Below are 27,786 nucleotides of genomic sequence, written 5' to 3' on the forward strand. Positions count from 1 at the left end.
GACTATCAAATGCTATTAAGGAATACTATAAGAATAACTTTTAATTGAACATCTGAAACCACGACAGTGCGATGTTTAAAAAAATTGAAAAAAAGAAAAAAACTGATGCAAGTCGTTCTACAATTTAGAAAGAAAGCGTCGTTTCTTATAATTCACTTCGCCTTAAGTTTAGAGAACAATTGTTTAAAAATTACCTTCTCATCGTTCTCTCACATCGGTACAATGTCGTGTTACATACTTGTTGAAAAATGCCGTTTTAGAATCACCGAATTACATATATCTTCCATTATATCTGATGTTACAGGATCACTAATCATGAAGCATATACAAATGCATATGCTCACACTCGCATACACTTACTAAACATGTATATATACTAATACATGAGGTACAAATCCAACCGTGTAACTTCAGATAACGTACCATGGGTTATTTCAATGCTGACGGCATACTTTTTATTCAAAGCTGAATAAAATGGCAAAAAAGACTTGTATATCAAGTTGTTATAAAAGGGAGATTAGTGTTGAAGATCATAGTAGATATAGTCTCGAAAAATAATTTTCATTGTAGATGTTTGAATTTGTAAAATTTACTCATTACATGATATACAAACATCATACGAAAAAATGAACAACGGATTCTGAAAATAGAAGTTTCACATTTTAAAATGAGCATAGACAAATTATTATACGACATTTTTTCGAAAAAATTTAGTGAGTCTTTAGTAATTAATTGTCGGTTTAAATACCAACAATTTTTCAATGAAAATTTAGTGATCCTTTAATTTGGACGCCAGTTTATTTACAGTTTCTGACGAAAACTGAAAAAATGTTTGCCAAGATAATTTAATTTTTTAGATTTTATTGAGAAGTTGATCGCTGATAAAAAACCATGTAGAAAGTATCAGAAGTATTCAATAGAATTAACCTTTAACCCAATGCTAACTTTTAACACAAGCATTCAATTAATTTAAAATCAATCAATAGTTCAAACATTCTTTGAAAAGTATATGTATAGTGAATGACAATTTTTAGATAAATGCGTTTGTATTAAATGTGATTCTCGTTATCTATAATATCTATAAAAGATAAAAAATATATTTGAATAGTATATTTGAATTTCATCAAACCTTTTTTTTTTTAAGTAATCAAAAAGATTACTTTATTTAGGAAAACAATAGAAGATATACGTCGAAGAATGCACTCTGTTGTAGATCTCTAGCAAATATAGAAGAAATTACTGTTCTGCATACAACTGTTAAAAATTATATATATGTATAGAACGCATTACAAGATCTCTTTATCACAAGTACTAGAATTTTTAGAATACTTTCAAGATAACAATACAAATAATTTTTTTTTATATTGTTATTCTATTTGTATTATTATTATTATTCTTAAGAGCAAAAATAACAATAAATAATCTGTCTAATATTAATTTTGCAACAGCTTTTTTTTCATTCGTATCATTAATTAAGAAATAAAATATAAATTATAATTTATCAATAAAATTTATTCGAAGATAGAATTTAAAATTCTTGGAAGAGCAATATTATACAACATTATTATCAGAACAACTTGTTATACAACATTAATCATTATAACTTGTGATACGAAGAATCGATCGCGATTAATTATTTATATTTCCAATATAATATATAAATTTGATTTTTTGTTAATCGATATGTAAATTGTGGACTCTGTCTCTTTTTATCTTCTTCTCATGTGAAATAGAACAACTTTTTATAAATATTTGATTCATTAATGAAAATGAAATCGCACTTGTTTGATCTTATGTAAATTATAAATGTGACGTATTTGTTTACTGAAAGAGATTGAAATTAAAATTTTATATACATACAATAACAGTATATATTATATTCTGTGATTTTGAAAGTGAATTACGTTCTAAAGATTTCAATTAATCATAGTATAAAAAATGTTTCGAATTCTGGAAACATTTAATCTTATACTTATATCAATTTGCGCATTAATAATAAGGTCATAAGTGAATTCTATATACATATATATTTTTTTGTATACGTGCGTCAAATTATCATGTACAATAAAGAATTTTTATTATCAACAATTTAAGAAATGCTAAGAAATGCAACAAACTTGAAAGGAGTCTGGTCGATAGAACAAAATTTCATTTACTATGTATTGGATTAAGAAATTTAAAAAAAAAGAAATTTAGAAAGTAGAATTAAAGAGGATATTTAAAGAAAAAAGAGAGCTTTTCAAATCGGTATTATCGTAAATAGCTGTTTTCGTTTTGCCCTTATGTTCTAACAATTATTTTTAATTATTTTCGTGCATTGTATCAAACAAGCTAGTTTAGTATGCCATGGGCACCAACTCACGTAAGAGAAACCTGTAGTAAAATATGGAATATACCTTTATATAATTCGTGTTATCGAACAATTGTATCATTTGATCATCGATAACGATACTAATTTGTCAATGATTGAGAGTTATTATTTCAATATTTGAGAGTTATTATTTCAACTATTGTTCTTTTAATTTTTCTCATCACATTTAAATATCACGTGAATATAAATTAGTGTCTTCCAGCACTTCGCAAGTAACGGTTGATTATGTCGAGACTTTAGAGATTTAAGTTGGGTGAGTTGAATTTTGAAAATTTGTTAAGTGTTTCTTGTTTCTGAATCGAAAACGTTAATATAACATATTTTCCCATTGCTTGGATTCAAATTTTAACAGATTTTTGTGATTCTATTACGTAAATCTCAATGTTTATACTGTTTACTGATAATCTTTTTTACAACCAAATGACAATCGGTTTTCCTTTCGCGTATATTATTTTATTGTTTTTATAATATAACATTTCATTCTTGGTTGTTAAAAAAATTGTCATTACACTTTTTAGTCAATAATAATCGTTTAAACCGTATATTGCTATAAACAACAAATAAGGTTATGTGATGCATTCCAAAGAAATCGTGCAAATAATTTCATTTTCCGAAACTTTTTTTAAATATAAAATTTATAAATTATGTTTGATTAATACATAATAATGTACGGCTAGAAAATATCTCGTGTTTTTGATATTTATCCGGTTTAAAAATATCAAATTTTATTTATTTAATTAAATTTTATTTAATTACATTATATTCTTCCTAATTTTTATTTCAAGTTTGTATTTGCAGTTCAATAAATAAATTTTAAACGTATAATAAAATGACACGTGTACACTATGCACATATAACTTACATTAGGAAATGCAAAATTTATGTTTTAATATGCGAATAATAATACGTTTCGTTTATAACTTTTGTATATTTAGATTCAAATTGTTTTATCAATGTAGTTTTATATACAGAGAATGTTCGTATATATATCGCGGCTATTAACACAAATTAGTTATCAACAATAATTATCATATTATGTTTATTTATTTTTATGTTATTCTTATATTGCTTTTATAATTACTTCGCTTTAATCTCGTATATCTAAATTGTAAACTGTGAGTACATCTCTGATGCATTGAACATGTTTTTACAATTACATATAAAAGAATTTCAAATATATTTTTTAAATAAATAAATGAAAAATGTGTGGTTGTTTGAGAAAAACATCGATGACTTCGAAAATTTCGAAAAAAAACAATGGATAGGATATTGGCCATTTAATATCATTCAAATTGTGTATAAAATATTTTTTGCGTTCTTACAATTGTAAAAAAGATATTTGGGGGTTACAGATAAAGAGAGACACCCTATATGTAAAATAGAAATCTCTAGTTAATATGTCGAGTATTAATTTAGTTAATTTAGTTTTTAGTTCGAGATTAAAGATTAAGAAAACTCAAACATTTTAATATTAATTTAACATGTACTTAACATTTTTAATTTTTTTTTTGCAGGTATCAAAATTAAAAATCTCCAAGAGATATATATGTATATTTTATTTTTTCCAAACACATATGAGAAAAATTGTGAAAGATGGGATTGCTATCATTGTTGAAGCAATCTAATGTGATTTATATAATATTTGGTATAACTTTTCTTACATCAGGGTTGATTATCAATTTCTTCCAATGTTTTTTGTACTTTGGTCTTCGACCTTTTTCCAGATATCTTTATCGCAAGATTAATTACTACCTTTGTTATTCTTTATATAGTCGTAAGTTGTAATTATGGTATTTTTGAAATCTAGTTCCTAGTATTCAAATTAAATAAAAAGAAAATATTTTTTTTCTAATTGTGCGTAATTGAAATTTTTTTTCAGAGTTTGTATTTGTAGCAGAATGGTGGGCTGGATTAGAACTTGTACTTTATATGAACAAAGATGATTTAGAGAAATTTAAAAAAGATCATAAATATGTAATAATGAATCACAGGTATGAAATAGATTGGATATGTGGATGGATCCTATGTGAGCGTACTGGAGTACTTGGTGTTAGTTTCAATATTCTATATAAAAAATCATTTGAGAGAATAATTTACAATTACATTCTAATACTAATTTTGCATATTTCAGAATTGCAAAGCATATGTGAAAAAATCACTGCAGTATGTTCCAACATTTGGTTGGGCATGGAGATTTGCTGAATTTATATTTATGGAAAGAAATTGGGAGAAGGATAAAAAAATAATTACTTCTCTAATTAACGAACTTGTAAATTATCCAGATAGTATAACGGTAAGAATTATAGAACGTACTATAGGTAGTAAAATTTGTTTTATAAAAATAATTTTTAAATTATTAATTTATTTTACACAGCTACTTCTGTGTGCTGAAGGGACACGAGTTACAGCACAAAAACTAGAAGCCAGTCAAAAGTTTGCCCAAAAAGCGGGTCTTCCAATATTAAATTATCATTTAACACCGCGAACAAAGGGTTTCATAGCAAGTTTACCGCATATGCGAGGCAAAATTACTGATATTTATGACATACAACTACAGTTTAAATCAGATGATCCTATAAAACCAACGTTAACAAACTTACTACAGGGAAAACAGGTCACAGCATACCTAAGTATTTCCAGGATACCATTAGACGAAGTGCCAGAAGATGAGAAAGGTGCTGAAGAATGGTTACATAAACTTTATGAGAAAAAAGTACGATTTTATTTAAAATTAATAAAATTAGCCACGAAGTTGTTCGTATCTTTTTTCTTTTTTTCATAGGATCGTATGGCAAAAAGTTTTGAGGAAACAGGTGACTTCTTTGCAATTAGTGAGGTACCCAAATTAGAAAGGTCTATAATAAAAAAACGATATTATTCACTTGTTAATATAATTTGCTGGACAGTAGTAGTGCTAACACCAATGCTTTATTATTTGATCAATCTTCTCTTATCTGGATCGATAATTTATTTCTTAATAGGAGCAAGCAGTATCCTCTTAAGCAAGTATTTTAATGCGATATACAGTTTTATACATTTTTCTTATATTTGTCGCTTAAAGACTATATATTTTTAATTTCAACATTTCAGTTTATCTGCTTATGCAAAGAATGATTGGAATGTCAAAAATAAGCAAAAGTTCATCATATGGGACTAATGATAAGAAACTTCAATAAAACGAGGAAGTTATAAAGGGAATACAAGTAAGAAGTTAAACGAGCGTTTGTAAATTATCATTTTCGCGTAACGTATTTCCCGAGACTACGTGTACAAATCTGTATGAAGCATTCAGAGAAGATTACGATAATATATGAACTCTATTATCGTTTTACTTGTGTTAAATGGTTGTAATGAGTATCAACGTCACAGGTATACAATATCTTGGAAAAATATCTTTTTTGTTCAAAAATGTTTGAGTATTTTAAAAAATTAAAAGATATATATTTAGTATTGTAGGAATTTAATTTTTTTATTAAAAGTTTAATAGAAAATTTTGAACTTGATCAATTTAAGACACTTTTAAATTTTTAGGATGTAAAAATAATTATTCTAAAAGAATATAAATCTTTAAGAACATTTCATAAAAGATTAAATTTTGCTACATTAAATGCTACTTTAAAGCTATTTATTTAGTTTTTACTTTAGTACTTTAATATATAATTGTTCAACTATGCACAAAATATTAATTCAAGACTATATACAAATAAAAATATATAAATATTAATTATTGAAGAAAAGAGAATTTTTTGAAAGTACACATTTTACATTAAGAATTTTATTTAAACGGTTTCGAAAAGAAATGTATATTGATTATAAGTAGACAGTGGATATTCATGCAGATGTATACATGTTAAGATCCGTTAAATTGAAAAAAGTGAAAAACATATACAAAAATTTATAAAGTGTATACATAATATACAAAAAGATATGCAACTAATCCACGTGGAGAACATCTAAAGAATTTTTTTTCTTGTTTCTATTAACAAAATAAATTTTTGTTTGTATATTATGTCCGTATTTATTTTTTATAAAAATATACATTTGCATAAATATCTGAAGTTGGGTATGGTGTTACAGTTAAAATCCAAATTACTACTACGATCTTACATTTAATGCTAGTTCTAAAATGTCTTTTTTCAATACTAGTTTTGATTAATTATTTCGTACGTTATTAATCAAAATTGATATTGAAACAAGCGTTAATGTTAATATAAGCGTTGATTTAAAGTTTTGAAAATATTATTTAAATAAAAATAGTACATGCTTAGTTTTGCAAAAGTCAAGTTTTAATGGTATTTTAATGACGCTTCGTTAATATTGATTTAAATCAAAATGAATATTAACCAAAAAGTTTTTTAAGTAATTCCTACATTGTTAAAAGAAACATTGATATAATGACGAATATTTGAGAAAACTAGTTTTGATTAAATAGTTTCGGTGGACTTTGGAATCTAAGGCTCTGTGCATATATAAAAAAAATATATATATATACATATATATGTATGTATATATATATACTTACATACATAATGTCTTCTTACAGTCTTCTTGCTATTAAAATTTTCAAATTTGTGTAACAGTTTAGTTTTTACTTTTCTTTAATAATTGTTATTCGTCTTTTTAAGTATACACCATTTAATTTTTAGAATTTATCAGTCTAATGATAAAATTTAACATTCTTAATATTTTTGAAATTTTATATTATATTATTTATAATTTTATGATGCTTGATTTGAGACATTTTACATTTTTGTTTAATATTTTAATTACTCTGATATAAATAATTTGTACGAATTTTAAACTCTTAAAATGTAACATGTTTAAATAAAGTATAATTTTTGATTAATTTTCTATCTTTTCTGCATTACTTTCGTGATGTATTTCAGTATATCCTTCGAAAGGTTTAGCTACATATTGAATCTTCCTTAATTTTCCTGTTGCATCATAATAACCATATTGACCTTTTATCGTACCATCGCGATGTCTTTCTTCTAATCTATATTGTCTATTCATTCTGGAACAAATAAATGTGGTGTATTGTTAATTAAATACCTGTAAGTATATGTAATATTTTCTAATGATGTATATGTATACGTATGTGTATACATGAATTAGATGTTTATAATAAATAAATCTAATTTTTATAAATGAAAATTGAAATTCTCATTATTCGACAATTATGTTATCCAATTATAATTTTGATTACTTAAATATAATTGGTTTAATATACTCAAAGCTCATTCTTGAAAAAAATTCAATTTTAAGATTTTAATTATTTACCCATTTCCAGTATCGAATCCGAAAATGTACGTTTTTGGTCCTTCATGGCCTTCAATTTGAAATTGTATTCGATCAGTATCTTCTGATAAATTCCAAGGATCTATATTTTCATTTTTTTTTACTTTTACATATTTGTTCATTATATTTTTAGTTTCTTTGGTTTTCTGTGGTTGTAACTGTTCTTTATTTCTTCGAATCGTAGACTTCGTTTCGTTTATAAAATTCCCTTTATAAAATCGGTGATTGTTGGGCCATGGAACGTCAATTGCGATCATAAGAACTGCATTTGTTAAAAGCTAAATTGATAGAAAAGACAATAGAAAAACATTGAAAGTCAAAAGGTGTTTTTAAATAATACAAAATTCGCCACTAAATTTTAATTTATGGTTTCGAATATGTTTAATGCATCAACGAATTTAATTTTCATATTAGAGCATTCATCTTCTACTTGTTCTCTTTATTTCGCTTTCACATGTTTTTGCGATCCATTGTTTTTTGCTAAACAAGTTTCTATGATTAAAAAAGACTTAAATAAAATTTAATTATCTAAAATTTTACTATCTTGATAATGATAAAAACAATATTTATAAAAATTTTTAATTTAAAATTTTGCAGGAAATAAAAATATAAAATTTTTAAATATATTTTCTTCATGATTTATGTCCCTTAGTTTACTGATAATGATTTTTTTCTGATAATTTACAAAGCATTGACTTTAAATTAATTAATAATAATTAAATTTACTACGATTGATACATAAAATTTGTACGTATTGCTGATTATCTAAATGACTTTATGTTATCTTCAAATCAAATTGAATTATTACAAATAAGTAAAAATGATTTGTTTATTTTGTAAATTTTGATAAATAAAAGATTTTTACTTACAAGAAATTTAATATACATTTTATCCCAACGCAGAAGAACGACAACTCTCTACTCTTAGCTAAAATTCTTAGTAGATTTACTTATTGTTTTTATTCTTCAATCGCTTTCATATATCCTCCCTCCTTTTATTCTCCCCTCTAACTTTCTTTTACGATTATAATAGATACTATTGGATGACCTACATAAATAAACTGTATCATTTCCATTATTTAAAAAATTTTTCTTTTTTAACACACTGTACCATTTTATGTTAATTTAAAATATTATATCATTGTCATAAATGTAATTCATTAATACTATTAATTACTCAATATTATGAAATATTTTCCTGACTATGAAAGAGATTTTAAAACAATAGTGTAATTGTCGTTTCCAAATAGCATTATTTCCTATTCTTAGTCAACGATATTACATAATTTACATTTAACCGGAAGGAAATAATTCAGGATACATCTGTCAAACCGAAACATTCACTGAATTCAAATTCTTTACAAAGACAAAATGACATGTAATTATCGTCATCACCTTGTTTCCTGTTCATTTTGTTTATATATTTGACTGAAAGTGAATGTGGTTTCAATAATTGTTAGTTAAAGCGGTGAAACACTGACATCGTGTATCATGAAAAATTTTATTTTCTTTGCTTTGTGCTGCATACTTATATTTTTTCTCCATGAAGGAGTAGTAAGTGATGAATTTATTTTATCTTGTACTTGTTACTTGTGTATGAAACTTTTTAAAAAAGAATTCAAATAACATTTGATATTATTAATAACAAATTAGTTATAAGTTGTTAAAGATATAATAACATTGCAATAATCACGACAAAAAATACTTCTTCCAAAATTCAACTTATTCGATCTATTTCTCGAAAAAATATATATTTGTACAAATTTCTGGAATTTAATTACATTCGGAAATTACAAATTTTTTTTCAGTCTTTAAAATGTCGTTCTGGAAATCAACAAGTAAATATGCAATTTCAAAAAGTATTAAAAACTTGTAGGGATCGCTATATTAATTCAAACACAGATAATGAAAATTCTGCATCTACGGATGACAATAGTTCAGAGAGTGATTCTGCCTCGGGAGAAGAGGTATATGATAAACATTTTTTTTACAAAAATGACGATGGACCTTCATACAATCAGTCCACGAACAATCGTAGATACAGGTAAAATTTTTTTATATGATTAAAATTATAAGATTAATAATATTTTGCACATTATGTATGATATTTCAAATCACATTTCATAATTTGTTTTTAACATTCTGTATATTCAATATATTGTTCTTGTAATTACTTTCTTTTAATTAAGTTATTTATGGGTATAGAAATTCCGATGATCGTTCGACTAGAGGCAATATAAAACATATTCGTGGAACCAATAATCGAAATTCATGGAATTCTGGAGATTCGCGAAATAGAAAAAGTGATTTTGATAATGGAGATATGAATAACGAAGATACGCGTTTTAATAATAATAATAATAATAATAATAATAATGATCAACAACAAGATGTAAGAATCACGAGTTGTTTAAACTGAATATTTTGTAATCATTCACAATATTTTTATAATGTTAATCTAATAATTCTATATTGTAATTTGTTACAGTGTATAATGCAATGTTTTTTCAATGAATTAGATTCTGTAAGTATTAATGAATTTAATTTAAGAATTAAAATAGGAAATAATCATTTTACATAAATAATTATTAAATAATAGGTAGATCAAAAAGGATTTCCAGAAAAAAATTTAGTAGTTTCATTGATGGTTCAAAATATTCAAGATCCAGAACTGAAAGATTTTATTGAAGAATCAATTACTGAATGTTTTCGTTATCTTGACTCAAATAAACGAGAAAAATGTGAATTCTCACAGAATTTATTGATATGTTTGGGTGAAAAAGAACAACAAGTAAGTTTCAATTTTTTAAATCTTGCATTAACTCTCCAATTCCATAAAAAGTAACTTTTTACAATAAATGCACATTTTGTTCCAGAAATGTGAAGATTGGGAAAATTAAAAAAATGTAATTTCATTATAGTTATTTTAAAAATATAATAACGATATGTATATGATAATAATGATAATATAATAATATATGATAATAATATTGTATTTGTGTGTATCTATTTATGCATACAAAATAATAGAACTATTTAAAAAGAAATTTATAAATATTTTATCACAATATTAACTATTGTGAATTATTATTTTATATAATCTTTTAGAAAGTTTCTTAATCTTTTGAATTACAATACTGCGAAATAATAAAAAAATGTTATCTTTATAGGATAATATTATTATATTCATATTATATTCATATTGGGCAGAAGTATTTTACAATTTTAATTACAATTGATAATATACAAAGTTTTATCTGCACACTTTTACAATATATAAAAATGCTATTTCAAATTTTCTTTATTCAATACTGTAATTTAGTAATGATAATATTTGCATCAAATTGAAAAACTTATTCAATTGAAGCAATATTGTAATTCATATCTATGAAATATTATAGCATTGTTGAAAAATATTAAAATATTACACAATATGTTTAATGTATTATAATATTTAATATATTTAATATAATCTATTCTTATAGCCGAAATAAATTCATTCTAGAATGCATTTTTACGTATTTCTGTATACGATTCTTTTTCATAAATACTGGATGCATATTGTGTAAGAACCTGAAATCGGTGAATTTTAATTATTTGTAAAATGTTAATCTGTAATATTGATGTTACGCTTAAAATTGAATCTACTTTTAATATATTGTTTTCTATTTCAGATGTATTGCAAATAATATTTTGTTAGTATTATTACTTAAATTTTACAATGTCGTATAGGATTAAAACTATACTTATTCTTTGTTATACCTACTGTATTATATTTTTGTTGTATTACAACATACAAATTTGTAATACATCTTAAATAAGAAATTATTTTCTTTTTTTTAAATCTTCAAAGCGTTTCATTAAATCATCAAAATCAATGTCTTCACTAGTAGATGGATTATTCGAAGGTAAATCATTCTCCGATGGCACGGCTGGTAAATCTGGAAGCTGAAAATCATTCATCGGCATTTTCGATCGCGGTTGAGGTTTTGGTTTCTGGTCGGACTGTAATAAAAAATTATAAATAAACGTAAGAAGTTGCACAAACATATAATAATTTAATGCAAATTTAAAATGCATAATATAGAAATATACATGTCTAACTTGTGAAGTGATAATAATAAATAATAATAATAATAAATAATAACTCTAACAAATATAATAAAAAATACCTTTATAATCAAAAAACAGAAAATTGAAGAAAATATTAAAGAATTTAATATAACCAATTATAATACTGATTTCTGTTTATATATTTATATTGATTTTTATTATAGAATTACCTCTTTATTTAAATCAGGTGGAAATGATTCATATGGTGGAGGCAGATCATTTTCCTAAATAAATAAGAATTCATTAATCATTCAATAATTTAATTTATAAAATTTTAAGTTATGTCACTCACAAGTTTGTTTCCATTCGAGTTATCTAAGGGAATGTTGTATGAAACATTACTTGGATTGTAAGGAATATTTTGATCTTTATTTTCCAAAGATCCTGGTGGAGTTACAAATCCTATAGGTCCTTTCTCTGAATTCTGAAAGAAATAACTTAAATAAAAATGTGACTAAAAAGTAGATAGACAAAAAAAAAACATTACTCACAATTAGATTAGATGCAGGATTTGGTAATAGAGGAGGTTGAGGAAAACCAATAAATCCAACTGGTTGTGGTAAGCCTCCAGAAGCTGTATCTAAATTGTTCCTTTCTGTGTTATTTCCAACATCTATCAATAAAGCATCTTGACCTTCTGCCATTATCTATTACATTGCAATTAAGATATTTATTGTCACAATAAAATTAGAACAATTATCACTGTTTTTACCTGTGGATCTGGTTCATATTCAACATTATAATTTTTTGCAATCTCTATGAGGTACTTCTCTACTAGAAGCTTAGATGGCGATTGCACGCTCATCTTATGTTTTAACTTTTCAGAAATAGTTTGTACTGCCTCTTCTCTACATGCTTCCGTGTACTGTTTCCCATATTTCGATGTTAAGATATCGGCAATTATTTTAATTTCCTGAACATCAGTTTGTATTCTAGGAGCAGCCCAAATTATTGTAGAAATGGCTTCTGCTAAACCTTCATCTAAATTTCTGTAACAATGCATATAACAATATTTGAAATTTTTATTTAATGACTTTTATAACTTTTTACCATTAGAACAATATCTATCTTATATAATTAAAGTTATATTAAAAATTTAAATAATAAAGTTGAATCAGGAAAGATTGTTTTTGATCATTTAAGTGATACACTTACTTCATTTGTTGAATAAGCCCGAAACGTGCAAGTAAAAGATCACAGTACATTTCAAGCAATTCCATTGCCTCGACCATGTAATCTTCTCTGATAATGTGTTCAACTCGTATTTTTGCTCTTTCAACTTTACCTGCAGCGATGTAATCGGCTATTTCTTTCCGTGCTTTTTGAGCAAGTTCAGTTTTCTTTTTCTCGAGCAATTTCAACCGATTAATCGCCAGACGCAGATGCGTCTTTAATTTCGTGTAATTCGGTCCGCTTGAAAACATCTTTGCTCGATCGTTCTTATCACAAATGAAGAAAATTGATGTAATCTTTCATATTTTCACGTAGGTGTATAATAGAGGTTATCAGAAAGCTGACAGAAGGTGACAGCTCAAAGATATTGAGGAAACGTATGATTTAAACCGATTGTATATGTTGCAATAATTTTCAAAGTGATTTTTTTTTAAAGTATTTATAATGAAAACGACAAACCCAAATTGTAATACATAAAATAAAACTCGGTAATAAAGGATAGTTATTTACATATTACACGATCTCATGAGTCATATGTATATTCAGATACCTCCGCGTAAATAAAATTGGGCGCTACTTTTAAATATTTTAACTCTTACTGAATACATATTCGAAGAGCTAAATATAATCGTAAATCCTAGTATTATATATTATATTATTATATATTGTATATATATTATATTATAAAATATATATGCATGATAATCTACGATAAATACTAGATATTAAAAATAAAAGAGTCCTGAGGATTGAACGGGAATGTATATGTATACAAACGCAGGCGCGATATTCAATTTCTTAGATGGAGGGCGCTCCAACAAAAATCGATTAATCGATCATTTGACACTCGTTTCCGTTAAAATTAATAGAAACAAAAATCGACGCTACGACGATTCGCACTTTATTTGTTATCTAAAATTGTTGTCTAATTATTCGGTAGTTCAATGTTTTATTCAACTGAACTACTTTCTCTCAGAAGAAAAGGCAAATTGGCACGATGCTGGTTAGCCGCAATCTTTAGTGAAAAGATGTTTAAAAGAACTTGTAAGCCAGTGCTCATTAAAAAAATTAACGTAGCCCTTATTTGGTAAGGTGCCATTTTCTATTTTAACAATTGCTCTCAATTAATTCAATTATTTTACCTGAATATCTCTTTTATTTCAGTATTGTAATATTAACATAACATAATTATTTCTATGTGTATCTATTAAATAAATGATTGTGTTATTCACTCATTGTTATGTTTTTAGCGAGGAAATTTTAACAACAATTGAAATACGAAATGGAAGAAATTATGGCAGATTTAGTCTCTATCTTTCTTCGCAATTAATGTACGGCGCTGCGAAAATACTTTTTTACCAGACAAAATATTTTCAAGGTCGTAAATTTTGAAATTAGTATCTCGCAATTTTTTTTGAAATGCAATAAGTACTACCTTTTTTATTGTTATTTTTTTTAAACAGATTATTTATTTGAAATAAAGTGGAAACTATATGAAATCAAAAGGTAAAGTTTAGAGTTTTGAAGCATTTTTTTTTTTTCAAAAATTCCATTTTAACTCTAAAATGCATTAATAACTCGAAAAATTATTGATAAAGAAAGTGTAGAAAATTTCAAATATTATTTCTCGTAGGTATGGAACAGAATTTAACGGGATAACAACTTTAGAAATGCCAGATGTCCCTCCCATAAACGAAGTTTTTCGGAATTTAGAAATGTCATCAAATTTACATTTGATCACAGAGGAACCATATACTTCTGCTATAGAACATTTGGTAAAAAGAAAGAATTATTTTTTTTAGCAGAGGGACAAACTACGCGGATATTATTTACGATAATAAAATTTTACTTTGTGTCTGTGTTATGTATGATTTATATTGCATCACTGAAATTTATAATATTGTATTGTTTAAATATAGATGCAAGATGAAATGAATTTCGGAATACTACCTCAACATGATTTAGAAAAATTCATCTTAGGTGTGGAAGATCTACCCTTGTTAGTTTCACGTATTTTTTAAATAATTTTATATTTTTTAATTTTAATACTTTAAACACAAATAAAATGCGTTTAAAATTAGTGAAATTATTAAAATAAAATGAATAAAATGAAAAGAACATGTTCATCATTAATGTTTATAAGATTATTTATATTTATAATTTAGAGACGAAATACGAAGATTTCATTGGGATCAATCAGCAGAAATTCCTGGAGAATCGATACAGGTTCCTTTAGTTGATGTTAACAAATTTGAAGTTGACACAATTGAAACTGAAAAGGAAACACGAGTAGCATCCGCTGGAAGTGATCAACGTAAATCTTTGGTTGTTTCTAAAGGTGAATTTAATTATTTTTACTTATAAATAAGTTTCTCTTGTCTCTGCAAATATTATTTTTCAGATTTTCACATTAAAAAGCCTACAGTTTCTAGGAAAAGAACTTTAAGTTCTCCAACAGAAACTCCTACAAAAAGAAGCAAGGTGTGTTTCGTAAAAAAGGGAACTTCAATATTAAAAAAGTTTAATATCATTTTAAACTAACTAATATAAATTTTATTTGAGAATTTTTTTTTATAGATAGAAGAAAATTTACCACCTATGCTTCCAATTGAGCCATTAGCTGAACCTTTAGCTGAACCAGCACCAATGACTGAAGTTTTACCTCCACCTGAATTACCATCTGAATTACAACAAGAAGGTATATCTAAGGTTCTTGAAGTTACAGAATTACCAGAAGTAACAAGATCAAGAAAAAAAAGAAAACTTTTCGACAGACAGATTAAATTATCTGATACTCTTATGCGAAAGTATATCCAGAATGTTACAGCTCATACCATAGTCAGTTACATTAACTAGATATACGATTTAATTATTTATAGATAAATATACCTATTTTTATTTAGTTTTGATTTATATTTGATCACAGAAGGAACAGCCTTGGTTTATGCCTACTTTACCATCAGCAAAAGAATATCTAAGGCAACCATCAACAAAAATTTTCAATAAATTATGGGGAGAAACGTTAACTAAATTTTTTAGTCAATATTTTATCAAACCTTTAGCGCAAACGGTTCAAGATGAATTTCAAGATATTTTTTTTGAAATAGAACGAACAATAGGTAAATATTTCTTATTTTAATAAAATAATAAAAAGATAAACAATCAAACAAATTCATAAATGTATTATTAAACTGTAAAAATTACATAGAATTACAATTTTTATTTTATAGCTGGAGAAACCATTCGCGTGGACGTTTTAAGTAGAACAGACGAATTAACAGAGAAAACTTATATAAGAAAAAATATGACTACTACGTATGAAATGATTGATCCATCTAAAATGTCAGAACAGATACTTTCAACAGAAAATCTTGAAAGAAAAGAATTAGAAGAGAAAAAAAAAGAAACGAAAGAGTCTGAGGAAGCTTTAATACCTGATCTTCCTGAAATTACAGATTTTGAAGAAAAAATAGAAAAATCATCCGACGAGAAGAAAACAAAATCCAGTTCTTCCTCAGAGTCGGTTATATTTATTTTTACAAATTCATAAATCCAATATATCCAATACAACAGATGATTGAAAATTTCATAAAAATTTATTTTTTATTGTAGGTCAAAGACGTGTTTAACCAAAAAAGAATTGTTAGTATTAATAGAAATTCATTGGCGTAATAGCACATTAATAAAATTTTATACTTTAATTTCGTCAAAAAATTATAATAAACTTGATGCTGCAACCGCATTTCGATATTGTTTAGGTAAATTATATTTTTTTTAATTTAAATACACAAAAGATTTTCAATGATAACTGATATTTATTTCAAATATTTTTAGAATTTCATGCAGAAAAAATTTTAATTCTGAAACAAGCTGAACCTTATGATACAATTTGGATAGAGAAATATCCTTATTATATTTCAAAAAGTGGCAGTGACATTGATACAGCATAATAATTATTTATTATGATTAATTATAATTAATCATATAAAAGATGCCACATAGTAAAATATTTATCATATAAATTTATTTTTATAAAACAAATATACAATAAATTGTGTATAATATTATGTATTTAACATGTGGTATACATATAACACAAGCATTTATTACTACAAATTGTTTTTAAAATAGAATTTACTTGAATTGTTCTATCATATGTTTCCAATATAGATGATAATAAAGCTTTTCTTTAATAGAAATGTCTTTATATAAAAGTATATTCTTGCTTACAGTATAGAAATTAGTATTTATTATGTTTATAGTATTCTGCACAATTAATAATATATTACTTAGTCGTTTTAATAATATTTTTAGTGCACAGAATGTAACAAAATGCTTATTTTATTCATGAATATGTAGCAAACTTTTTTATTAAAGCAAATTTTGCCAAATTTTAACATGTTCATTATTTATAGATATTTAGTTAGTATTTATAGATATTAGTATATGTGCATTTCTAAGAGATATATACTGTATCGTACATAGAAAACTATATATATAACAAATATATTACTGCTGTAATTCTGAAATCATTTTGGAATTATAATTCTAAATTATAATATTAAATAAATATGTACATTTACTGGATAATGTATTTATCATATTCAAATTCAGGACCCTAATAACGAATTTTATATCTTTATCTTTATATTATTATTAACTAATTTTGCTAGAAATAAATGAATGAAATTTTTAAAAAAGTACATATATTCAAGATAATAGAGTAATTTTCTCTTAACCCTTTGTCCACATTTAATTGAAAATGAATCAATTGCGAACGCAGCATCACCATGATTTGTAAGAATAATTAAGAACAAAATTAAAAAAAAATGTGTGCGATTACAAGCTCTCAATATTCAGTGAGTGATTAGCAAGCATTTAGGCATCAATAATACAGTGATCATTTCCATTAAATTCTTGTAAAAATATCTGGCAGTCAAAGGGTTAATAAGTTACTGCATATCTTTCTCATATATCTATGGTTAGATTTTACTATTCACGAAGTCTCGCTAATCGCTGTGTAAGTTCATCTTGCTCTTGACTGACAGTAGAGGTACCTATACTACCTAACTGTCCAGATGGCAATTCCATATTTAACTCCAGACTGAAAAAGATTATACATGATTCATATTATTATTTTGAAATTATATAATTTCATACAAAATAATGTTAGAATAAGTACTTACCCAGCTTCATCTGCAACTTGTTGTAATAAAGAATCAACATCATTCTGTGGAATATTGGTTGTTGTAGTTTGAGACATGGCATTCTCCATATATGAACTTTGTACATCTAAATCTTCAAATTGACTTTCGAACTTATCCATTAAACCTAAAGATTAAAGTTATTATATAGTAATTTCAATATATTTATTATATTACATGTTTATTTATTATTTATTACATTTACAAGCAGTAATATACAGATATATACAGATAATATACAGATATTAATATTTCATTACCTGAAATTTTTTCTAAGTTCATTGACTTCATTGCTGCATCCATAGCTTTAACTACTCCAGCCATTGACTGAGTAACTTTACGCGTAGTCAAAGCAGTTTGCACTCTACTGGCTACGGCATCAACTCTTGCACTCATTCGCAAATAATTAAGTGCTTGATTACGTTGACGAATTGCATTTTCTGCGTGTATTCGTGCACCTTCCATATTACCTTTTTGAATAGCTTTCTTTATTTTTGCCTTTTCTACTTTTTCTTCTTTTTCGCATTTCTTCGAATTTCTTTCTAATTCCTTCACAGCAAATTTGAGATTGAATAAATTTCCTTAATTAAAAACATTAATTTAGGAAAATCCATTTGTTTAAATGTATAAAATATTTTTAAATGCCTGTATAAACAATTTAACCATATAACCTTAAAAATAAATTTCTCTTTCAAAAACTGGTAACATTTGTTAAAGATGTAAAAAGATTTGTATTTGCAATTTGCTTTTAAAACATATATGCAAATGAAATTATTAATCAATAAAATAAAGAGAAAACTGAACGTGTGAAGTGAAAATTATATACAATTTTTTAAATATAAATTCGTATGAAGAATTTATAATAAAATGGAATTTACACTCGAAGAATTGATGAAGCTTTTTATGAAAACAGTTTTTAATTTCATATAATTCAAATAAAATTAATAAGAAAGACTTAAAATCAGCAATTTAAGAAATATGTAAAACATAAATCTTTTTATAAAAGGATACTTTCCATCTGAGAGACGGACATGATTGACTGTTCAGCCCCCGTTGTGATGAAATATAAAAAATAAACGGTTCAAACAATAAAATTACTTTGCTTTTGTTAGGGAAAATATAACAAGTGACAATATGCGTTGTTATTTAATGAAGTCAATTGTCATTCAAATTTGAATTTACCTGGCATGACAATTATGTATTAACATTTAACAGGCATTACTACACTAACTATGATTAATTTCAGTTTATTCAGCAGACCAAAGTAAAGATCATGGTATCATTACTAATCATTTGAGAGATGAGAGAGATGAAAAATACAATATTGTAGATAGAAAAGTAGAATATATTTCTTAGAACACAAACTGCTATACCGATTGGGAATCTCGTAAGAGAAACACAGACGAGGTATACGAACTGTCTATGCAATAAACATTAAGCATTCAATCACAAACGAATTGTAATATAATGTACATCGATATTGTATAGAATTTTTTATATTTTATGTATAGTCTGAAAAATATTAACAAGTTAATAAGAAGGTAATTTAATAAAACGTAACAAATTTAGTAATTGACGAGTGTAATACATTTATCCTAATTTATTAGGTTTACTAATACCGATATCTATACGATTTATTGATTCGAGAAAAATAATCATAATTGTTAATATAAAAAGAAACTCAAATCAAGAAAATCAATAGATTTTTATGTAAAATTTCATTTGATAGTCTGTTGCTATTCTTAAACTTACGGAACAAATACGTACTTGTGTGTGACAGACGAAGTAATACTGAATTAGTTTCAGTGATTAATACACATTACGCTTACTAAACTTATTAAATTTTAAGTGTATATATTTATATAACATCATATTATGTATCGTATGTGTGCATAATATATTCAATTAAATCTACGACAATTTATCGTTGAAATACAATAGAATTTTAATGCGAAGTAGTTATTTTATTTGATTTCTTGCATAAAAGAATTTAATCATTTGTAATTGTATATTTACAAATGGTATATATTAACAAAATAATATATTTTATAATGAAATAACTAAAAAAAGAATTAGATTTCTTTTAAGGAAAATGAAATATTTTGGTTGAAATTAATTGAAAAACTTTAACATTACATCATCTTTCAATATATTTTAGATTTGGAGAATATTATTTTCTACTTCCTATATATTTCTAAATTACAACGATTGCAAATTTTTTATATAAATATGTTTATGTTGTATATATCATTAATGATAATGAGTATATAGGATACAGCATGAAAAGCATATTTAAAAAATAAAATATTTACTAAAAAATATCTAGGCTTATTAGAAGATAAAAAAATTATGAAAATTGAACGTTATACTAGTATGTTTTATGATTTGTATATTAGATTAATATTTCAAATATGATTAACTATTTACATAAAATATTTCCTTTAAAAACATCAAATATCCAAAAAAATATTAAGCTTCTATAATAATGATATATATAGTTCACACATAAATTGCAATAATTGGATAGTTTCTTACATTACATTGTATATTTATGTTTTAAAAATAAAATAAGGTAATCATTTCTCTTCATCCTTGATCTATTTAATCATTAATCTTTATTTTATTCTATTCTATCTTAATCTAAATTTAAAGCTGCACATTTGAGTATTCTATCTATGTTAAGCGTAGGAGTTTTTAGTAATGCAAAAAAACTGAGAATTGAATACCCATCTTGTTATTTCCTTTTTTTAAAATAAGTCTTGAAACTTTATATCACAGTTATATATTTGTATAATTTGTTACATATTAAAATATATTTTATTTTCAAACTTAAGCAAAACAAAAATTATGAATATTTTTAAATATAATAAATTTATTTATTTCAATATTTTGTTCAAGTTATTTAGAGTGAGGCTAATCATAATATTTATAATTAACTGCTGAAAAATATTTAATTCAGTATCGAATTCACAGTTTTATTGCATTCTACATTTTGAATTTTTGAATACATTGAATTCGTTGTTAATACACATATTTACAATGGAACAGCATACATCAGATGGAAATTTATTTTTCTAAAACTAATTTACATAAGCATTCTTTTGTAATCTACAAAAATATCTGTTATATGTTAAAATATTTTTAAAAGAAAAGTAAATTCGATTGTCTAGATAATCTCTCTTGTAATAATAAACTTTTATGTTATGATAATATGAAGTATAATATTTAACATAAAGAATTTAAAATTTTAATTGTTCTGTATTATAATAAAAATAAAAAAAAAATTAAATTTTAATTTAGGACAAAACAATAAATTAATTGTAAGAATAATATCAATTTTTAGTCATAGATTTAAAAGACTTGAGGTCTTTATAATAAGGAATATATTATAGTTTAAATAAAATATATAAAATGTAGTTTTATAAATGAAAGATTCACATAGTTTAATGTTTAGACAAATTCACATTGATCATATTATGTTATATATATATAATATATTTTAAAAATTGAACTTGTATTAAAAAAAATACAAAAATATTTAAAAGTTGAACTTTATTATTAACAGATAAAATACAGTTTTGTTCAATTTTCAATTATTTTTAATAATATATTTTAGTACAAAAATTTTGTAGTTATTGTTACCAAACTTTCATTTATTTTATTTATAAAAGCAATTTTTCTTGACATTTAATATGCATAAATTAAATTAATTATTGTAAAAAAATAAATGAAACCATATGATATATTTAAATATAATGCAATATATAATATGAACAAAAAATAATATCAATGTAAAAATGTCTATGTAAGATTCTAATTTATCTCTTATTCATTGCATACATCTTACAGAACACCCTGTTTTAATAATATTTTGTAAACTGTAACATATAATTAGAAAATGAGAAATTCTCAATGTATTAAGCTGAAATTTATTACAAATTTAATATGATAATGAGTATACTTATATTTGTATTTTATATTTATAAATTCTTTTCATCTTTTATGTATACTAATAATTATGCAAAAGGAAAAATCTTTTATTAAGAATTACTCATTTCCTAATCACCTAATATCTTATAAACCATTTCATATCATTTCTATGATAATTTTATAAATATATATCACTGATTAACTGATTATTTCAATAAGCAATGTAATTAATTAAAGAATTTAAAAAATCATTTGCCCACAACTTATAAAACTAAATATTTAAACGTGTTAAACATTCTACTAAAAATCAATTATTTTATTGTTAAGAAAACATTATAATTTTCTGTATAGAAAATGGTTAAAATATTATGAAAAATATGCAAATAATTATACAATCTTCGTGAGAAAAATTAATAGGAAAATTTATACGAAAATAAATAATTGTCTTATGCATTAAAGTAGTAACAATAATTGTTTAAAATTTATATTTAATATCACTTAAATAATTAACAATTAAATTATTCCTTTACTACAGCACCAATAAAAGTTAAAAAAATTACTGCAATTTTATAATAAAAGTCACAAAAAAATTAAATAATTGTAATTTTAGAATTAAGAATAATGTTCATTATTCTGCAGAATTATAGAAAGAGAAGAAATATAAGTACTTGTTTGAATTTAGTAATTAAGTAGTGGATAGCCAATAATTAAATTGCTGAAAATAAGTAATACTTGTTTAATTATTAATTATTTATTTATATATATTTGCAATTAATTACGCAATTAATTAATTATAAATCCGCTATAAATTCGTTGTGTAATTAATTACATTGATTAATGTATAAGTCAAATATTGGGAAATAGTAATTCCGTCAATTACAAAAGTTTATTGATCATTTAACTGATCTAAAATAGATATTGTTATTAGTTATTTAATTCATCTGTTAATTATGATATAATAGTAAATAAATTTAACATGAATTAAAATTATCAGATAACTGAAACCTAAATTTTAATCAAGTAATAACATTTATAAATATCTTCTACCATATCACTTTCCTTTTGTTGTATTACAAGATGGCATGCATTTGAATTTAACATCAAAATCAATTTGTTCTTCTGAAGGAAGAGTATTATTGTCATCTTTTTCTATGTCTTCTTCATTTTCTTCATTATCCTCCTCATCTTCATCCTCTTCATCTTGTTCAAGTAACTGTTTTCGAGCCATCTGAACTACTTGCCACTCTTGATAATGCCTCTTTCTCTTTGCTTCAAATGCTTTACGTTTTTCTAAAATTTTTGTACATACATTGACTTTTTTTCAATAACCATTTATAACCGTCTTATTCAATAACCATTTTAATAATATTTTTTATTTCTCTATAATCGATTAAAACTATTTGTTTTTTAGTAACACATTAATAATTATAATCTTAATAATAATAATAATGATAAAGTAACAATCGTTTCAATAGCAGATAAAGTATGAGATATACAAATGCATTTTAGAAAATATAAATATAAATGTAATACAAAATATAAATATATAAATATAAATATAAATGTAATTGATAAATAAATTATCTCTATATGAAAAAAATTGTAATTTCCTACCTCTTTCTTCCAGAGTTTCTTTCTCATCTTCATCCTCGCTTGATTCTTCAAATATTTTTGGTTTACTACCTTCTGCTAATCTGTAAACGTTAAAAAAATTGTTTTTCAAAATTGAAATGAAAAGAAATATAATATTTATGAATTTTTAAAATTCAAACCTATAATTATTAATGAAATAAAACATTCATAAAAATTGAATTTGTACAAACATAAATGTATCTTATATATTATCTTATGAACATATTTAATTTAGAAATTTTTTCAATAAAATAAATTTTCATTAATCTTTAATTCTATTTAATTGTTATTAGTATTTTTAAACATAATTGAAGAATATATAAAAATAAAATATATATAATTATTAATAAACAAGTAAATGGAATAACTATCCAATATTTTATATATGGTTCTCAAAATAAAAAGACTTCTAATTTACTAACTACATTTAAATATTATAAATATATAATAAGTATAATAAACTTAAAAACTTGTTTGTTTTTTAATACATATTTAATAACAAATATATATTTTTATAACAATATTCTAATTTATGTTTGTAATAAAATTTGTAATTACATTTTATTTTAATCTCTCTAAAAATCATTAAGAATAAATCATGAATATTTTACAACCTTATATTTATACTTAATGAGCAGTATTTTTGGTATGTAACATTCCGAAGGATGTAATGTAATTACATAACTGATTTATATTATTTTCATGACATATGGTTACATTTTCTTTAAAATATCTATTATTATTAATTATTTGTAATATTCAAGTTTAACATATTTAGGAAATAATTTTATAGCATTATTTAAATGATACAAAATGAAACAAATATAAATAAATGACAATAAAAATTTCGTAAACGTAGGAGAATATCAATTCCAAATATAAATTTGTTTAATTATATTTTGATTTTCGTGTCACAGTAAATGTCTATGCAAAAATTATTTTTCTATGTTACCTACTTTTTAAAAGAATATTGCAGAAATAACATATTTAATAAATAAAAGTGCTAAGTAAAAATTTTACGTAAAGAAATATTACATGCATTTATATTAGAAATTTCCTAATGTCTTGCCAAAAAAATTACTGTTGCTTACACAGATTCTTCTTTATTTTTGGTAAGATATAATGGTAACACATGGTAAAGTATAATAATCATATAAATATTAAATTTTTTAAGTATATTAAATTATCAATGAAAATTTTGTTTAATGAACGAAATAAATAAATAATTATTTATAGTATACGGAATACTTTAATAAAAAATAAATAAAAATATTGATTAATCCTATTATATCTTACCAAGTTAGAATTTATTTTGAATAATAAAAGACTAACAATTTAATAAAAAAAGTTTCTGTAAGTATATGCATGTGTGTACAAATGGATTTCTTTGATATTTCAAAATGCTTAATATTTGAATAATACTTTAAATTCTAATTAAAGCTACTTAACTACTTTTCCGTCTTTTCTTGAGTGCATGTCAACTCCATTCAAGTGCTCAAATTTCACATAGTAGAAATACTTTTCTGAAAAAAGTATAAATGTGAAAGAGACTTTTGGAAAATGTGTAACATTGTGCGTATTAGTTAAGTTACACAATTTTTGCATAACATATTCATAGAAATTTTTTATATTATTCATTGTAAAAATTGGATGCTTAATTGAAAATTTTGATGATTTTTAAATAATAATATAAATAACATAATATATAATAATTTACATATTCATTTAATTTTGATTCAATTGTTCATTTAATTTTTTATGTTATGTATTTTAAAAATGAATGCCAAAAATGTATGACATACAAAAATTAATTTATAATAGTATGTATATTTATAATAGTAGTGGTATTTTGTAAAAGTATTTTGTAAATGTATGTGCATTCAATTTTGACAATTAATAACATTTAAAAAATTATAACTATATGTCATAATTTTCGACTTCGGGATGTTACATACCTTCTGAAACACTTTGTATGTTTCTTGATGCATGTATATTCAATTAAAATTGTTTGATCATAGTATTTGAAAATATAGTAAACCATCTTAAAAACTGATCCTGTTTACTCAAATTTTGGAAATTTAAATAATATTTTTCTGAAGAATTCAAGTAGTTTTTCACACAAGTACCTCTTTTTGTGTAGAATTACTGAAAATAATAAAGGAATACAACTCTAAGAAGTAAAAATAGCAAATGTACATTTTGAAGAACATTGAAACTTACCAATGAAGATTTATTCCAATAAAAAGAATAAATCAACATGAAATTTCTACACACATTTGCATACATTCAATCTATTTTTAATATTCAACTCCAACATCAATATCAATACTTCAGCATTATGTAAGTAACAATGTTATACCCTACATGGTGATACTGCTGCTTAGTAGAGAATAGTAGCATAACTTAAATTTGAGAGTTTCCATTTAAGCCAATCCTGGTATAAAAGTCTAAACAGATAACATAAATTAGACTGATTGGAAAACTAAAGCTGATAAAAACAAATATATTTCAGATTAAAATCTGTGTGCAATGCTATTTTTAAGAAAAATTAAATTACAAACAACAATCAGAACTATTTTTTAAATCTTTAATAGATGTAACAAAAAAAAAAAAAAAAAAAAAAAAAAAAAATGGCGTTAATAGCTACAAATTCCTTACAATAAATTCATTGATACTGAGATTACAGAATGTTTTATTGAGTTTTTTGAGCAATCAATATGTAAAGTTTAATCTTTTTTTCAAATAAGATAATAAGTTTATGAATATTATACATTTCATTATTGTTGTATTATATATATATTATAAGATAAGAATGTGTATATTTTTGTTAAATAAAGTAGTATAACATATATTACAGACATTAATTATAACAGTATTACATATATTTTGACATTTGCTATTTACATAAACTAGATATAAACATAAATTTAATATAAATTTTAATATTAATATTAAAATAATTTTAAATTTAATTACTATTCCTAATATACTTGGTATTCCTGTATATTTTGTATGTTATAAAATTATGTATCCTATAATTAAAGTTCATGGAAAACTATTGATAATTTTTAATTTTCTTTAGAATATGTGATAATATGCAATATATACATGAAAATAACTAAAAATATAAAATAAAACGCTAGGTTTAATGGATTAACATAAATACTTACTTGGCAGCAACTGCAGTAGAATCTAATTGATCAAAATCAAATTCAGCTTGCAGGCCTTCATAATTGTATGGGGTTTTTGGTTCATCGATCTTCATATGACCATAATCTTTTTCTGGTGGGTGCAATGTTGCAATTATATTCATCTCATCCCATTTTGTTTCTTTACTTGGTCTGCGATAAAAGTTACTGTATTAAAAATTAAAAATTTATTCTTCATAGTTACAAGATTAAATTATGATTAATTTCGTAAAGGTAAAAACAATTAAAAAATATATATATATATATAAATCATTCATATATATATATGAATGATTTAATTAACATAACCTTAAAGTACAGATTAAAACTATCGTCATCTCTCTCTCTCATATAATTTTTAGTTATAAAACGATATCATTCGATTTTTAAAGAAACTGATGACGTATGAATGGAATCACGGCTTTAATATAAAATAAATTTAGACAAATTCAGAAAATCATTTACCTGGGTACATCTGGATTATCGAAACTGCTAGATGACTTTAAAATTCCCTTGGGAGGCCGTTTCGAAAGATTTTCTGCCATTTTGAAAAGAGATTGATTCACAGTTGATAATTATAAAACATGACGAACCTTTGTAAAGTCAAATTCTTTTCAGATTTATTTTCACAGAAAATGGAAGGAACTGGACAGTTGTTTACCGACGATGACAAATTACCACCTTAACAATTTCAAGTTTTAAATCAAAAAATCACGAGCGCTGATTGGTGCCATGTTACACAAAACCGTATACAGGGCAGGGTATATTACATAGTATGTGCATATTTTGTAGTACACTGTCGTTTTCGAATAGATTGCTGAAGCATCGAAATTTTTTGTAAGCAAAGTTATAGTTCCCTATTATGCAATAAGTCATTA

General features: G+C 24.0%; 7 protein-coding genes across 13 annotated transcripts; 3 read left to right on the forward strand and 4 right to left on the reverse strand.

Moving 5' to 3' along the window:
* The first annotated feature begins 2,346 nt into the window (after nt 1-2,346).
* Nucleotides 2,347-6,802, forward strand: LOC122532025 (1-acyl-sn-glycerol-3-phosphate acyltransferase gamma-like). The gene is made up of 7 exons (XM_043660430.1): nt 2,347-2,624; nt 3,886-4,145; nt 4,251-4,420; nt 4,503-4,664; nt 4,746-5,084; nt 5,154-5,373; nt 5,462-6,802. The coding sequence occupies exons 2-7, from the start codon at nt 3,965-3,967 to the stop codon at nt 5,545-5,547; spliced, it is 1,158 nt and encodes a 385-aa protein (XP_043516365.1). The 5' UTR covers nt 2,347-2,624; nt 3,886-3,964; the 3' UTR covers nt 5,548-6,802.
* A 294-nt stretch (nt 6,803-7,096) lies between these two features.
* On the reverse strand, nt 7,097-8,794 carry LOC122532030. The gene is made up of 3 exons (XM_043660438.1): nt 8,539-8,794; nt 7,652-7,947; nt 7,097-7,385 (listed from the first exon to the last, which is right to left on the reverse strand). The coding sequence occupies exons 1-3, from the start codon at nt 8,554-8,556 to the stop codon at nt 7,214-7,216; spliced, it is 486 nt and encodes a 161-aa protein (XP_043516373.1). The 5' UTR covers nt 8,557-8,794; the 3' UTR covers nt 7,097-7,213.
* A 199-nt stretch (nt 8,795-8,993) lies between these two features.
* On the forward strand, nt 8,994-10,617 carry LOC122532027 (general odorant-binding protein 71). Of its 2 annotated transcripts, XM_043660434.1 has the most exons (6): nt 8,999-9,222; nt 9,477-9,712; nt 9,874-10,060; nt 10,157-10,192; nt 10,268-10,459; nt 10,545-10,617. In XM_043660434.1, the coding sequence occupies exons 1-6, from the start codon at nt 9,160-9,162 to the stop codon at nt 10,566-10,568; spliced, it is 738 nt and encodes a 245-aa protein (XP_043516369.1). In that variant the 5' UTR covers nt 8,999-9,159; the 3' UTR covers nt 10,569-10,617. The 2 variants fall into 2 exon arrangements, with proteins under 2 accessions (XP_043516368.1, XP_043516369.1); XM_043660433.1 differs by lacking the exon at nt 10,545-10,617 and having other exon boundaries at nt 8,994-9,222; nt 10,268-10,525.
* Nucleotides 10,618-11,133: 516 nt separating this feature from the next.
* LOC122532026 (IST1 homolog) lies at nt 11,134-13,455 on the reverse strand. 3 transcript variants are annotated; one of them, XR_006307434.1, is made up of 7 exons: nt 12,937-13,452; nt 12,494-12,770; nt 12,273-12,428; nt 12,074-12,205; nt 11,952-12,005; nt 11,435-11,673; nt 11,134-11,241 (listed from the first exon to the last, which is right to left on the reverse strand). XR_006307434.1 is itself a non-coding variant. In XM_043660432.1 (6 exons), the coding sequence occupies exons 1-6, from the start codon at nt 13,203-13,205 to the stop codon at nt 11,494-11,496; spliced, it is 1,011 nt and encodes a 336-aa protein (XP_043516367.1). In that variant the 5' UTR covers nt 13,206-13,455; the 3' UTR covers nt 11,418-11,493. The 3 variants fall into 3 exon arrangements, 2 of the variants coding, with proteins under 2 accessions (XP_043516367.1, XP_043516366.1); XM_043660432.1 differs by lacking the exon at nt 11,134-11,241 and having other exon boundaries at nt 11,418-11,616; nt 12,937-13,455; XM_043660431.1 differs by lacking the exon at nt 11,134-11,241 and having other exon boundaries at nt 11,418-11,673.
* A 232-nt stretch (nt 13,456-13,687) lies between these two features.
* On the forward strand, nt 13,688-17,098 carry LOC122532024. Its single transcript, XM_043660428.1, has 12 exons — nt 13,688-14,041; nt 14,205-14,332; nt 14,418-14,460; nt 14,588-14,729; nt 14,874-14,953; nt 15,120-15,292; nt 15,356-15,435; nt 15,532-15,792; nt 15,881-16,073; nt 16,185-16,473; nt 16,567-16,712; nt 16,789-17,098. Exons 1-12 carry the CDS (start codon nt 13,899-13,901, stop codon nt 16,902-16,904), a joined length of 1,794 nt encoding a protein of 597 aa, XP_043516363.1. The 5' UTR covers nt 13,688-13,898; the 3' UTR covers nt 16,905-17,098.
* Nucleotides 17,099-17,941: 843 nt separating this feature from the next.
* On the reverse strand, nt 17,942-19,969 carry LOC122532028 (charged multivesicular body protein 1b). Of its 3 annotated transcripts, none has more exons than XM_043660437.1 (5): nt 19,926-19,969; nt 19,170-19,197; nt 18,419-18,739; nt 18,141-18,285; nt 17,942-18,058 (listed from the first exon to the last, which is right to left on the reverse strand). In XM_043660437.1, exons 2-5 carry the CDS (start codon nt 19,189-19,191, stop codon nt 17,947-17,949), a joined length of 600 nt encoding a protein of 199 aa, XP_043516372.1. In that variant the 5' UTR covers nt 19,192-19,197; nt 19,926-19,969; the 3' UTR covers nt 17,942-17,946. The 3 variants fall into 3 exon arrangements, with proteins under 3 accessions (XP_043516372.1, XP_043516371.1, XP_043516370.1); XM_043660436.1 differs by lacking the exon at nt 19,926-19,969 and adding an exon at nt 19,341-19,490; XM_043660435.1 differs by lacking the exon at nt 19,926-19,969 and having other exon boundaries at nt 19,170-19,478.
* A 3,100-nt stretch (nt 19,970-23,069) lies between these two features.
* Nucleotides 23,070-27,709, reverse strand: LOC122532050 (protein phosphatase inhibitor 2-like). Of its 2 annotated transcripts, none has more exons than XM_043660471.1 (4): nt 27,374-27,709; nt 26,891-27,076; nt 23,703-23,782; nt 23,070-23,378 (listed from the first exon to the last, which is right to left on the reverse strand). In XM_043660471.1, the coding sequence occupies exons 1-4, from the start codon at nt 27,451-27,453 to the stop codon at nt 23,140-23,142; spliced, it is 585 nt and encodes a 194-aa protein (XP_043516406.1). In that variant the 5' UTR covers nt 27,454-27,709; the 3' UTR covers nt 23,070-23,139. The 2 variants fall into 2 exon arrangements, with proteins under 2 accessions (XP_043516406.1, XP_043516407.1); XM_043660472.1 differs by having other exon boundaries at nt 26,891-27,061; nt 27,374-27,705.
* Nucleotides 27,710-27,786: the final 77 nt, after the last annotated feature.

The sequence above is a fragment of the Frieseomelitta varia genome, unplaced genomic scaffold (assembly GCF_011392965.1).
Source record: "Frieseomelitta varia isolate USP_RPSP 00005682 unplaced genomic scaffold, Fvar_1.2 scaffold_433, whole genome shotgun sequence".
NCBI classification, from domain to species: Eukaryota; Metazoa; Arthropoda; class Insecta; order Hymenoptera; family Apidae; genus Frieseomelitta; species Frieseomelitta varia.

Excerpts from the sequence above, each read along its gene's own strand:
- LOC122532025 (XM_043660430.1), top strand. The coding sequence starts at position 3,965 with ATGGGATTGCTATCATTGTTGAAGCAATCTAATGTGATTTATATAATA. Across the intron at positions 5,085-5,153 it reads ATAAACTTTATGAGAAAAAA|GATCGTATGGCAAAAAGTTT; the intron begins GTACGATTTTAT and ends TTTTTTTCATAG. Across the intron at positions 5,374-5,461 it reads AGCAAGCAGTATCCTCTTAA|TTTATCTGCTTATGCAAAGA; the intron begins GCAAGTATTTTA and ends TCAACATTTCAG.
- LOC122532030 (XM_043660438.1), bottom strand. Across the intron at positions 7,386-7,651 it reads GGATTCGATACTGGAAATGG|AATGAATAGACAATATAGAT; the intron begins GTAAATAATTAA and ends TATTTGTTCCAG.
- LOC122532027 (XM_043660433.1), top strand. The coding sequence starts at position 9,160 with ATGAAAAATTTTATTTTCTTTGCTTTGTGCTGCATACTTATATTTTTT. Across the intron at positions 9,223-9,476 it reads TTTTTCTCCATGAAGGAGTA|TCTTTAAAATGTCGTTCTGG; the intron begins GTAAGTGATGAA and ends ATTTTTTTTCAG. Across the intron at positions 10,193-10,267 it reads TTTTCAATGAATTAGATTCT|GTAGATCAAAAAGGATTTCC; the intron begins GTAAGTATTAAT and ends ATTAAATAATAG.
- LOC122532026 (XM_043660431.1), bottom strand. The coding sequence starts at position 13,205 with ATGTTTTCAAGCGGACCGAATTACACGAAATTAAAGACGCATCTGCGT. Across the intron at positions 12,771-12,936 it reads GGGCTTATTCAACAAATGAA|AAATTTAGATGAAGGTTTAG; the intron begins GTAAGTGTATCA and ends GCATTGTTACAG. Across the intron at positions 12,006-12,073 it reads ACTCGAATGGAAACAAACTT|GAAAATGATCTGCCTCCACC; the intron begins GTGAGTGACATA and ends TTATTTATTTAG.
- LOC122532024 (XM_043660428.1), top strand. The coding sequence starts at position 13,899 with ATGTTTTATTCAACTGAACTACTTTCTCTCAGAAGAAAAGGCAAATTG. Across the intron at positions 15,436-15,531 it reads CTCCTACAAAAAGAAGCAAG|ATAGAAGAAAATTTACCACC; the intron begins GTGTGTTTCGTA and ends TTTTTTTTATAG. Across the intron at positions 16,074-16,184 it reads TGAAATAGAACGAACAATAG|CTGGAGAAACCATTCGCGTG; the intron begins GTAAATATTTCT and ends TTTATTTTATAG.
- LOC122532028 (XM_043660437.1), bottom strand. The coding sequence starts at position 19,191 with ATGTCCGTCTCTCAGATGGAAA. Across the intron at positions 18,286-18,418 it reads GAACTTAGAAAAAATTTCAG|GTTTAATGGATAAGTTCGAA; the intron begins GTAATGAAATAT and ends TTTAATCTTTAG. Across the intron at positions 18,059-18,140 it reads CAAGTTGCAGATGAAGCTGG|TCTGGAGTTAAATATGGAAT; the intron begins GTAAGTACTTAT and ends AATCTTTTTCAG.
- LOC122532050 (XM_043660471.1), bottom strand. The coding sequence starts at position 27,453 with ATGGCAGAAAATCTTTCGAAACGGCCTCCCAAGGGAATTTTAAAGTCA. Across the intron at positions 27,077-27,373 it reads GATAATCCAGATGTACCCAG|TAACTTTTATCGCAGACCAA; the intron begins GTAAATGATTTT and ends TTTTTAATACAG. Across the intron at positions 23,783-26,890 it reads TCTACTGCAGTTGCTGCCAA|ATTAGCAGAAGGTAGTAAAC; the intron begins GTAAGTATTTAT and ends TAACGTTTACAG.